Consider the following 13,434-nt stretch of genomic DNA (forward strand, 5'->3'; position numbering starts at 1 on the left):
GATGATAATACTCTGAAGTCGCTGAAAAGAGTGGTCATCCCTTGCAATATTGCCGGAGTGAATCATTTCATGAGATACCTTTGCTTCTGAGCAGACCATCGATGAAGAAAGCACACATGAAACTGGATATGGAACAGGATAAGGCAACAGTTTTTGGAAAGACGGTGGACTTACAATTTACACAGTCGAGACACTATTGTACTCCATTACTGACAAATAATATTTCAAGTACAGTTGTTAAGGATGTATTAATGGCAGTTAAAAATGGGACTTTAGCTGATAAAAAGCTTGTTGTATTAAAACTGCATAGGCAATTTGCGCATCAGTCTCCTCGGAGGCTGAAAAATGTATTAAAGGATGCAGGGGTAAGGGATGAAGACTATACTAAACTAATAGAACAGGTTAGTGATCGCTGTGAAGTTTGTAGCAAGTACAGAAGGACACCAGCACAACCAATAGTAACCTTACCTTTGGCCATGGACCTTAAGATCTGGGATAAAGCCAATAATATATTTATTTTGCATTTTGTAGATTTAGCAACCAGATTTAGTCAATCAACGATTGTATGAAGTAAAGAAAAGAGAGTAATTCTGGATCAAATCGTGGAAAAATGGATAGGGACAGGAATGGACCCACCAGCAAAATTCCTTAAGGACAATGCGGGAGAATTTGCTGATGATGAGTTTAGGGATATGTGTGAAAACGTGAAGATCACAGTTATGAATACGGCTGTGGAAAGCCCATTTAGTAATGGTGTGTGTGAAAGAAACCCTGCGTTAATAGATGACATGCTCCGGAAAATTTTGGCAGAGAGTCCAAACTGCAGGCTCAATTCAGCTTTAGCATGGGCGGTACATGTAAAGAATTCATTGCAGATGGTTGGGGGCTATAGTCCCTATGAATTAGTGTTTGGTAGAAATCCTAAAATTCCATCCATTTTAGATGATCAGTCGCCAGCTTGGGAAGGGACTACAATTAGCTCTGCCTTTGCTGAGCATTTAAATGCATTACATAGCAGTAGAAAAGCTATTTTGGAAGCAGAAGTCTCTGAAAGAATTCGCAGAGCTTTAAGACATAATGTACGGCCATCAAATACCGTTTTCCAGCAAGGAGACATAGTATACTATAAGAGAGAAAATGTTAATGAATGGAAAGGCCCAGGGAAGATTATAGGCATAGATGGCAAAACAATTATTTTGCAACATGACAATCATGTTAGGGTACATTCATCAAGGATAATGGGTACAAATGTCAAATTTAGACAGAGCAGACAGACATGACACGGAACTAGAGTCATCTGGTACGCACGTGTTACAGAACTATGAGGACCAGTTAACTGATTATAGACAGAGTTTCTGTAGAGGAACACAACACTTCTGAAGAATTAGAACAGGCCATTTTTCCGAAAGGTCAACTGCCAAAAGTCGGTACAAAAGTGACATATTTTCCTGAAGGGTCTAGTCAATGGAAGGATGCAACTGTTATTAGTAGAGCAGGGAAGGCCACTGGAAAGTATAAATATTGGTTGAATGTAGGCATTCAAGGGAAGGAGTCAAGACAATGGATTGGAAACACGAAGTTCAAAAATGGAAGGCACAGAAACGTAGTGCCAGTTCAGATTGTACATCGGATAGTGAAAAGGTCTGCAGGAAAAGGTCGAGAACTATTGAAAGGACATCCCACAGCAGAAGGGAAAGATAAGATCAAGCAGTAGCAGTACTGAACGAGATACCAGGCATGAAAGGGGACGTAGTTTATCAAGATCTTCGAACATGAGTAAGACTACGAATACTAATAGGAGTAGAAGCCCACATGCACGTGAGATTTTGGTGGCTTCCGATAAATTAGATGAAATAGTTATCAAAGATGCCAAACAGCAACAACTGCATAGTTGGGGTGTACACGGAAGTACCGGATAGGGGACAAAGAGCTCTATCTCACAGATGGATTTGCACGGAAAAGGTTCTTCTAGATGGAACCTATAAGGCAAAGGCCAGACTTGTGGCAAGGGGATTTGAAGAAAACTTAGAAGATCAGGATTTAAGGGTAAATTCACCATCAGCAGGAAAGGTTATTATAAAGATCTTCTTGGCTCTATTAGCCACAAAGGCATGGGAATGCAAATCTATAGATATAAAAGCTGCCTTTTTGCAGGGACATCAGTTCCAGAGAGACATTTTTCTCCGTCCTCCTAAAGAGGCAGCTAGCACAGAAGGGATACTCTGGAAGTTGAACAAATGTGTATATGGATTAAATGATGTGTCTGGAATCTGGTATTTTTTGGTAAAGTCAGTTTAGTTAAAGTTAGGCTTGTTAAAGTAATATACCTATTGAATGTCACATTGACAATAAATCCCTCTGGGAAAATGTGCACCCTACAAAAAGTGTCAATGAAAAAAAGGTTAAGGATAGACATTGCAAGTTTGAAGCAGATATTGGACAGAAGGAAGATAGCAAAAATTAAATGGGTCGACAGTACCTATCAATTGTCAGACTGTTTTACAAAAAGAGGGGCTAGTTCACAGAAACTTTTGGATATTGTTGAAGTGCGCCTGTTTCTGTGACTTTTTTTCTTCCAAAAAAAATGAAAAAAAAAGAGAAGAGGGGAAATTGCGTGTGTGTTTTTGAGTTTCTTGTAATTTTGTTTTCACCTAATTATTATTTTTTCTCCAAGGAAGGGCAGACTGTTAAGTAATGGGTCAAGAGACATTCCAATTAGTTGTCTCATTTTTGTTAAGTGTCCAATAATTGACAGTAATATGCAAAGAGGCTTCAGGTGGCCTTTGTGTCAGGTGATGTGAAGATAGAGTTTTGTGCAGAGTCTGTTAAAGTGAAATAAAGGTGTTTGTAAAAAGGAGTAGTACCTTTGACTATACAACAGCAGCTAAACGTCTAACAGTCGCGGTCAGAATTTCATTAGAATAATTGTGATGGAACAGGATGCCAGTAATACTGATACAATGCAATACCATTTTGCATAATGTATGATGCTGCTGCCTGTTTTAAGCAGCTACTGCACCTAGTTGCAAAATTCAGCAGGTTAAAATTGTAAATAGTCAAAATCTGAGCAGACAGTCACCTATCGGTTGTTAATTGTCCATCCAGTCAGTATCCACGGACAGGGAGCTTTAATGTGATTTCTGTTTCACTGCCTTGCTTAACCTAATTAAACTTTAAAAAATAAAAAATAGAAACGGAAATTACGTAGCCGACCAGGGGGTACCTGTGAAGAAAGAAACAAAGTTAATGAAATCTGAAAACGAATGTTGAGACTGTTTCCAGATTCTAGACTTGCCCACAAGGAGGAGCAATCATAGGCCTGATTTTCACGGGGCTGGCCTGCTAATTATCTGGAGGGTCAGGAGTTGGGTGGCCAATGAGCAGTCATGGCTCAGGAAATAAAGATGGGATAAGAGGTGCATGCAGTTCCAATTTAAACTCAGCATTTGCAGCCATTACTCTTTTTAAAATTCATTTTTCCAGGATGTGGGATTCGCTAGCTGGGCCAGCATTTGTTGCCCATTCCTAATTGCCCTTAAAAAGGTGTTGGTGAACTGCCTTCTTGAACCGCCGCAGTCCAGGTGGTGTAGGTACACCCACAGTGCTAATAGAGAGGGCATTCCAGGATTTTGACCCAATGACAGTGAAGGAATAACATATTTCCAAGTCAGGATGGTGACTGACTTGGAGGAGAACTTCCAGGTGATGGTGTTCTCATGTTCCTGCTGCCCTTGTCATCCAGATGGAAGTACTCATGAGTTTGGAAGGTGCTGCCTTCGACACATTGGTCAGTTCCTGCATGCATCTTGTTGACGGTACACATGGCTGCTATTGTGTGCTGGTAATGGAGGGAATGAATGTTTGTGGAAGGGGTGCCAATCAAGCAGGCTGATTTGCTCTGTATGGTGTTGGATCTGCATTTATCCAGGTAAATGGGGAGTATTCCATTACATTCTGACTTGTGCCTTGTAGGTGGCGGACAGGCTTTGGGGAGTCAGGAGATGAGTTGCTTGCCACAGGATTCCTAGTCTCTGATGTGCTCTGGTAGCCACAGTATTTATATGGCTAGTCAAGTTCAGTTTCTAGTCTAGGGTAACCCCCCCGGGATATCGATAGCAGGAGATTCAATGATATAACGCCATTGAATGTCAAGGGGTGATGGTTTGATTCACACTCATTGGAGATGGTCATTGCCTGACACTTGTGTGGTACGAATGTAACTTACCATTTGCCAGCCCAAGCCTGGATATTGTCCAGGTCTTGCTGCATTTGCACATGGATTACTCCAGTGTCCAAGGAGTCGCGAATGGTGCTGAAGATTGTGCAATCATCAGCGAACATACCACATCTGACCTTATGTTGGAAGGAAGGTCATTGATGAAGCGGCTGAAGATGGTTGGGCCTTGGACTCTACCCTGAGGAACTCCTGCAGTGATGTCCTGGGACTGAGATCACTGACCTCCAACAACCACAGCCATATTCTGTTGTGCTAGGTAGGACTCCAGTTTTGCTAAGGCTCCTGATGCTATCCTCAATCAAATGCAGTCTTGATGTCAATGGCAGTGACTATCACGTTACCTCTGGAGTTCAGCTCTTTTATCCATGTTTTAACCAAGGCTGTAATGAGGTCAGGAGCTGAGTGAATCTGGTGGAACCCAAACTGAGCGTTAATGAGCAGGTATTGCTGAGTAAGTGCCGCTTCATAGCACTGTTGATGACCCTTTTCATCACTTTACTGATGATTAAGAGTACACTGGCGGGGCAGTCATTGGCTGGGTTAGATTTGCCCTGCTTTTTGTTCACAGGACATGCCTGGGCAATTTTCCATATTGTTGGATAGATGCTAGTCTGCTAGCTGTACTGGAATAGCTTAGCTATAGCGCACCATATTCTGGAGCACGTCTTCAGTTCTATTGCCAGAATATTGTCAGAGCCATAGTCTTTACAGTATCCAATGTCTTCAGCCATTTCTTCATTCACATGGAGTTAATCTAATTGGCTGAATATTGGCATCTGAGATGCTGGATTCCTCCAGAGGCAGCCATGTTGGATCATCCACTCGGCACTTCAGGCTGAAGATTAATCTTTTGCACTTTCTAGCTCACCCCCTGCATCTAGGTGGCTCCCCAGGATGCACATCTGAGGTGGAGGCAGCCAGCTGCTTACCTCGTCCCGTGGCCTTCGATGCCCCAGCGGGCATCCTCCTGGGGGCTCTGGGGCCGGAAGGCCCCGACGCACTTAGAACATAGAACATAGAACAGTACAGCACAGAACAGGCCCTTCGGCCCTCGATGTTGTGCCGAGCAATGATCACCCTACTTAAACCCACGTAACCCGTATCCCAACAATCCCCCCATTAACCTTACACTACGGGCAATTTAGCATGGCCAATCCACCTAACCCGCACATCTTTGGACTGTGGGAGGAAACCGGAGCACCCGGAGGAAACCCACGCACACACAGGGAGGACGTGCAGACTCCACACAGACAGTGACCCAGCCGGGAATCGAACCTGGGACCCTGGAGCTGTGAAGCATTGATGCTAACCACCATGCTACCGTGAGGCCCCTTGCTACCGTGAGGCAGTGGTACATGCACAGTCATGCCGCCCTGTCCCGTGTGCTGCCTTTGAGACGTGGCCTCATCAGAGGGGGTAATCCCTGGGGAGCTGTTGGCCATGATCGCCATTCCATGGGAGGGGTCCGGATTGGCACCCATTGCCCCCTCCTGCCGCTCGGTCCCCATAGGGCCCGGGTTCACCTCGGGACAGAGGCAGCAGTTCGAGCCCCTGCTGCCCCTGCATCAACTGGCTCTGCCAGCCCTGGCGGCTCCCCAATGTCTGCACCAAGGTGTTGACGCCCTCGGCGATGCCCTGCAGTGATTTGCCACGCTCTGCAGCGCCTCGGCAATGCCCACCTGTGACTGGGACAAGCTCCACAGCACCTCGGCCACTCCTATCTGAGAGCGGGACATGTCCCACAGAACCTCATCAAGGTCAGCCTGCTACTGGGTCCCATCTCCCAGCGAGGCAGACATCCGGCTGAGACCCTCAGCTATGGCCATCACCGACTGCATGACTCCTTGGACACCTTCACTAATGGTGCCGACGTCATGCACTAGGCTTTCCACTGTTCCACAGGCTCAGAATCAGGCTGGGATCCAGCTGGGTCCAGGCATCTAGCAGATCTCCGACTACTATCTCACCTGGGGGGTTTCTTCCTCCACCCTATGTGCATCAGCAGCTGTGTGGTGCTCACAGATTGTTCCCCAGAAGCCTGACAAACATTTCCCACCGAGGTGTGTGTATCTGTGTTGGTGGAGGGTGGGAATGACAGCTGGGTCACATTGATTGTGTCTTCCTCGGAGCTTTCCTGCAAGATGTCCATCTGGGAAGCGAGAGAGGGAGCCACTCCGGATGGGCCAGTGCCACCGGCTGGAGGACCTGCAGGAGAATGAAAATGTAGTCAGTGGAGGGATTGGTCAGTCAGTAAGGCAATGGCAACTCCCGTTTGAGAGGTCCTCCAGGTGTGGCCCGGTGGATCCTCACCTCTGCAACTTCCTCCAACCTCCACTCTGTCCTCGGCCACCTCCAGGGTCAGTTCCTCGAAGGTGGTGAGGATTCTTAAGTCCGGCACAGCTCCACCAGTTTGGGCCGTCTTCCGGCAATTGTGCGAGAGCTTCTCCTATAGAGATGCAAAGAGAGCATTGTTAGCCACACGCGTGGTTCACAATGGTGGGAGGGGAGATGTTAAGAAAGGGAGAGGGAAGTTAAAGGGAGAGGGGGGTGAAGGGAGGGTTGGGGAGGCAGATGGAGGGTTGGTGGGTGGATGCTCACATGGGGGTGGAAAGGTCTCTGGGGGGGGGGGGGGCGGGGGGGTTGCGCTGTGGCCTCGTTTAGTGGACCAATTAACATTGAATAGCGTTGCTGGCCTCGCTGGGCCAAGCGCCAGGAAGCTCGAGACAGTTCCCACTCACTACCACACTTAGAAACCTTTCTGGAGAATTGCTCCTGAGTCTCTGGATTGCAAGTCCATTGACAATACCACCACTGCTCCATCTTATGTCCCAGTCAAGATTACTTTTTACATGTTAGGAGAGGCGCAGACACAGGTGGGCATGGAATTTTGTTGTGCCAGAAAGCGTGCCAGCTCTCCCTGGCATCAACCTGCCTACAAGCTTTCTTTCCACAAGTCGCAAGTAGCCAGTTGACTTTGTTAATGGCACTTTAAGGCCTATAGTGAAAGGCCGCTTGTTTCCAGTTCCCCACAAGCGTTGGAGAGCTGCCTGGTGGCAGACGGTGCAGCTTGTACTGTGAAGGGAATCACTTACTATGTCCCAGCTGCTGAGGCCCTTTTGTTTTAAATTTTAAAACGTTGGAGAGCGGTCCCCTCAATAATAACCAGCATGGGACATACGGTGTGGGGATGACTGTTTTCCCCATTCTCCTTGAGGAGTATGAACTCCCCCGTTAGGGCAGGGTAACTTACCTGTACTTGTAGAAAAGATGAGCCAATGTGGAACTGACCGACAGGAGAGAGTAGCTGGTGAGGTTCTAGCGGTATTCATATATATAATTTTTTTATAATAAATTCAGAGTACCCTATTATTTTACCTCAATTAAGGGGTAATTTAGCGCGGCCAATCCACCTACCCTACACATCTTTGGGTTGTGGGGGTGAAGCCCATGCAGACACGGGGAGAATGTGCAAACTCCACACAAATAGAGATCCGGGGCCGGGATCAAACCCGGGTCCTTGGCGTCATGAGGCAGCAGTGCTAACCACTGCCCCACCGTGCCGCCCCCAACTCATATATATAATTGTTATAAAATAAATGTTTACTTTTACTCACTTTGGACTGCCCGAGTCTTACTAAACTGGCGACAAGGGTAAACCTGGAACTGTTTACCTGCAACCTGTCCAGCTGAGCCACCTCCATGCGCTGAATTTTTTTTGCGCCACGGTTCGAAGTTGAGTGATGCCTCTGATTGTCATTTGGATGTCTTTGATCTTGATATGGAGACCTTCTTCAGAGTCGATTTTATCACAGAGAATGAGCGGCAGACCATAATTCTGCTGACAGCCTGTGGAGCGCATACGTTTGGAGTGATCCGGGGCCTCATGTTTCCGACGGTGAACGTCACAGTGTCTTTTAACCAGCTCGTGGTGTTGAGTTCAATACAGTAGAGAGATCCACCAGTGAGTCCATTACATAGTTTGTTTCAAAACTTTGTAAAATCGGCAAATACTGTGAGTATGGCACTGTTTTAGCGAATATGCTCCTCGACCGTCTGGTCTGCGGAGTAAACAAAAATAAACTCAGAAGAAACTTATGAGCGAAAATTCCTTCACATTTCAACAGCACTGCAAATCTCCCTTTCCCAAGAGAACACGGTAAGGGGCATTCAAGAGTTAGAGGGTATAGAATTAAATGTTGTCTGGCGCCACCACCCACATGATTCCTCTATGATTCGGAAGGAGCACGTGGCGATTCCGGCCTTTGGTCAAGGGGCCAGGCGCCGCATCGCACACCATCTCTGGAATCCGCTGACAGCAATTCCGCCCCCTGCGTGACATGTGGACATCGGACCAGACGTAACTTCCGGCAGCAAGAGAGCCGGTACCCTAGACGCCCTGGTCATGGTAGGTGCCAACCCATGGTATGGCCTTGCGTTTGGACAACCCAAAGAGGCTGAGATGCATCTCAATTGTGTATCGGCACATCGTTTAGCCCCGATCCGTAATCCGGTTCGGATCAATGGACATTTACTCCAGCTGGAGTTGGATACAGGAGTGGCTGTTTTGGCAATGGTGCAACACGCCTCTGACCAGATCAAACAGAGTGGGTACATTGTTGTTGATGGGCCTGAAAGCTAGGTTGGCCACATTTATGGCTCTACGCTCGCTCCAGTGGTTTACGCTGGTCAGTCCCTGCACCTTCCCTCATTATGGTGCAGGGCGATGGCTCCAGCACATTGGGCCTTGATTGACTGCACCAATTGAAGATCAATTGGCATTATGTGTTTCAAGTGGGGACAGGGGGTTTATGCTCTATGTTGAGCAGGTTCCCCAAAGTTTTCCGGCCGGGCCTTGGTAGGCTTACATTAACACTGCAATGAAGTTACTGTGAAAAGTCCCTAGACGCTACATTCCGGCGCCTGTTCGCGTACACAGAGGGAGAATTCAGAATGTCCAAATTACCTAACAGCATGCCTTTCGAGACTTGTAGGAGGAAACCGGAGCACCCGGAGGAAACACACGCACACACGTGTAGACTCCGCACAGACACTGACCCAAGCCGAGAAGCGAACCTGGGACTGGAGCTGTGAATCATAGAATCTATAGTGCAGAAGGAGGCCATTCAGCCCATCGAGCCTGCACCGGTATAACACACAAGTGGAGAATGTTTAGGCTGGTGGATGGTGTTGAGTTTCCTGAGTATTGTTGCACTGTTTCCGTCCAGGCAAACGAAGTGTATTCCATCGCTCTACTGTACTCTTGCATTGTTGTTCTTCTCATTCCAGAGGACATTCACAAATATGCGTTACAATTTGAAGTCACAGTCGTGTATTATCTGGTGTTTAAACTGTGGCAACTCACCGCCACCTTCTCAATTGGGGATGGATACCAAATGCATGTCCTTGCTAGTGATACTCTAACTCTATGAATGATAAAAATTAAATATGTAAAGATGATTGGATAGGAATGGTGCAACATTAGTAGAGGTGCAACATTTTTCAATTTCTAAAAGCACTGAGAGGCAGGGGCATACTAAATTCATTTTGCAGGTATTGAGGGCGGGATTCTCTCAGCCCAGGGCCGGGCCGGAGAATCCCTGTTGCGGGCGCGAATCGCACCACGCAGCCCCAATGCCGGCACGCGATTCTCTGCAGAGCGCAGAATCGGCGCCGACGTGGTTGGCGCTGCGCCGGTCAGGGGCCGTCGTAGAAAAGCCGAGTCCCGCCGCCTCCGTCCACACTTGCTCTCAGCTGGCGGGATCTTGGCCTGTGGGGGGGGTCCGACCCCGGGGGAGAGGCCTCCGATGTGGCCTGGCCCGCCATCGGGGCCCACCAATTGGCGGGCCGGCCTCTCTGGCTGGGGGCCTCCTTTCTTGCGCGCCGGCCACTGTAGTCCTGCGCCATGTTGCGTCGGGGCCGGCACGTTGAAGAGAGCCACTCCGCATGCGCACGTTGGCGCCTGTGCCACTGCGCATGCGCGGATCCTGCGGTGCCCAGTTGACGCCGGGATCAGCAGCTGGAGCGGCATGAACTGCTCCAGTGCCGTGCTGGCCCCCTGTAGGGGTCAGAATTGCTGATCTTGAGGCCGTGTTGACGCCGTCGAGAAACGCGACGGCATTTCCAACGCCGTCAACACGTAGCCTCAGGATCACAGAATCCCGCCCTGAAGACCTTTCATTTTAGGCAAATTACTAAATTCCAATGTTCCTCCGCTAAGAAACAAACCATTAATGCACAAGAATTAAATATGTAAAGATGATTGGATAGGAATGGTGCAACATTAGTAGAGGTGCAACATTTTTCAATTTCTAAAAGTACTGAGAGGCAGGGGCATACTAAATTCATTTTGCAGGTATTGAGGGCGGGATTCTCTCAGCCCAGGGCTGATTTGTTTTTTTTTGTTTTTGTTTTTTTTGGGTTTTTTTTTTAGGCAGCACGGTAGCATGGTGGTTAGCATAAATGCTTCACAGCTCCAGGGTCCCAGGTCCCAGGTTCGATTCCCGGCTGGGTCACTGTCTGTGCGGAGTCTGCACGTCCTCCCCGTGTGTGCGTGGGTTTCCTCCGGGTGCTCCGGTTTCCTCCCACAGTCCAAAGATGTGCGGGTTAGGTGGATTGGCCCTGGATAAATTGCCCATAGTGTCCTAAAAAGTAAGGTTAAGGGGGGGGTTGTTGGGTTACGGGTATAGGGTGGATACGTGGGTTTGAGTAGGGTGATCATTGCTCGGCACAACATCGAGGGCCGAAGGGCCTGTTCTGTGCTGTACTGTTCTATGTTCTATGTAAGAAGAAGCAGCATTCCTATACTGAATGCAAGTCACAATAACAGTTACATTGTTATCTTTCTACCAGTAGTCAGAATATCTTATGCTAGCATTCAGAACCTCAAACTGATTAAAGTGTCACATGTGTTCCCTCTGCTAGAAACAGCATAGCATCCTTCGTCAACCACTTTCTGTTCAACCCTCTGATCGATCCTCGGCCCTTCGTCTGTCATGTGACTTAACATAACAAATGCATTATTAACTGCTGTCAAATTCTTTATTAACATGCTGTAACATTTTGAACCAAAAGATGTAGAACGCTTGGAGAAAGTTATCCAAAGCCTGCAACTTGATATGGCCTCCGAGTTGCAAAAGCACCAAATGGAGTCAGCCAAACTGGGACAGCAGATCATTCAATTGGAGAATGACCTCCACAACAGTCGAAAACTATACAACCAGCGAGAGCAGGTGAGCAATTAAAGCAGAGACTAATATAGCAACCCAGTTGTATATTCCCATACAGTCCCAAAACAATATGGAATTTAACATGCAGTATTGCATAATATGTTTCACTAAACAGCAATGTCTTTTTAAGAATTAATTCATAGGATGCAGGCATCACTGGCTGGGCCAGCATTTATTGCCCAAACCTCACTGCCCTTGAACTGAGTTGCTTGCTAGACTATATCAGATGGCATTTTCGGGTCAATCCCATTGCTGTGGACCTGGAGTCACATGTAGGCCTGACCAGGTAAGGATGTGAGTTTCCTTCCCAAAAGGACACTGGTGAACCAGATGGATGTTTACAACTATCGGCAATGGGTTCATGATCATTATTAAATTTTTTTCTTATTGAATTCAAATTTCACCATCTGCCAAACCTGGACCGCCAGAGCATTACGCTGGGTCTCAGGGCCACTAGTGCAGTGAAAATACCACTGTGCCACCGACGCCCTGGAGGCGTGCAAGGATGTAAATATTGAACTATAATACATTTGAAACTATTTCAAAAACACTAATTGATCATTTTGAAAATAACAGAATTGAAAACATTCTTCAGCAATCGTGTAACATGTGTAGTTAAAAATGTTTTTGTCCCAAAGTCACAGGGTGCGATTCTACGGCCTTGTTACGCTCTCGCCCGAGTGAAACGAGGCCAGTGAATAGGGGAGAGGCCAAAAACGAGAACCACACCAGGTGCCAAACAGTTTGTGATGCATCCGGCCCGCTCCCATAGGTGAAATCGAGATCTCGCCATAGCGTGGCGAGAAAGCAATTATCACCACTTAAGCCCTATTTCCATACAATGAACGGGAGCCACCCCTTATCCAACGACTTCCTGTCATTCATCGGCCTCCCCAGCAAGTGGTCACACTGGCGCCGGTTAGTACTCTTTTTTAAACACATGAACCTGGCAGAAGGGCTTCTGTGGGGAGCTGAGGAGATGAGTAGCAGTCTTTGCTCACATGCAATGATCCTGGGCTGCCACCCCTGTGCTCCTCAGTGGGGGGTGGGGGACCCTCGGCGGGTGGGAGGTTGAAGCAGCATGAGCTGGGGTGGGCCGCTATAAGGGGGGGGGGGGGGGGCGAGAGGTGTTTGGGGGGGGCAATCGCTTGTGGCACCACCATGCCAACCCCTGGATTGTGGGGGCGGAGAACACAGGACATCGCTCCTGGCCTCCACAGCGTCTAACAGCCTCCCCAGGTCAGCAGCCGCGAATCTTGGGGCCAGTCTTTTTGGGTGCCATTGTTGTGGGGTGGCTGGGGTTGGCTGAGCAAGTGCAGCTTAAGTGCTGCTCGACCTTGTTAGCAGGGGGGGCTGGTGAGCGCGGTGCCAGAGAATCAGATGGCGAGCTTTCATTTGTGGCGAGAAGCCCGTGAGGCCTCGATAAGTGGACCAATTAACGTTGAATTGCGTTACCGGCCTCGTTGTGCCGAGCACCTTTCCGGAGTATTGTGCCCAGAATTTCTCCTCTGTGTATTATCAATAAGAGGGAATAATTTTGATTGTGAGTGGTTTCACTCATCCAATTACTGGAATACCTACTTCATAGCCACTTCTATTCAGGATTCTACACTCCTTATCAATGTCTGTGTCCCGAGAATCATTTTAATCCATTTTAAGATGTGGAAAAATTCATTAACAATTTAGCATAAAGATTGATCAAAACTGATACTCGCTTGAGGCGACTTTGTGACAATTGGCTGTCCTAAAAGTTTCTCATTTAAAATTAACTAGTAATGAAATATAATGTGAGTTTTAGCTAAAACAAAAATGAATAGATGCTGTGATTTTTAACATAATAAAAAATAACTTAACCCAGATAAAAAGTTTCAATTTAATAATACTTGCAATTCAGAAAATTCATGGTACAATATCATCAAATATCTAAGACACAAGGAAAAGCTTGTGTACAATTTAAGCCAAGCATTACAA

The 13,434-nt window shown here is 47.3% G+C and overlaps 1 protein-coding gene across 4 annotated transcripts in view; it reads left to right on the forward strand.

Moving 5' to 3' along the window:
• The window catches only part of LOC119971178 (myosin-3), a 1,049,419-nt gene that overhangs the window by 830,453 nt on the left and 205,532 nt on the right, over positions 1–13,434 (forward strand). For all 4 annotated transcript variants that reach the window (XM_038806379.1, XM_038806381.1, XM_038806380.1 and 1 more), the window contains one exon: positions 11,309–11,466. In XM_038806379.1, the coding sequence (XP_038662307.1) occupies positions 11,309–11,466 (158 nt within the window). The remainder of the gene's footprint in view (positions 1–11,308; positions 11,467–13,434) is intronic.

The sequence above is a fragment of the Scyliorhinus canicula genome, chromosome 9 (assembly GCF_902713615.1).
Source record: "Scyliorhinus canicula chromosome 9, sScyCan1.1, whole genome shotgun sequence".
NCBI classification, from domain to species: Eukaryota; Metazoa; Chordata; class Chondrichthyes; order Carcharhiniformes; family Scyliorhinidae; genus Scyliorhinus; species Scyliorhinus canicula.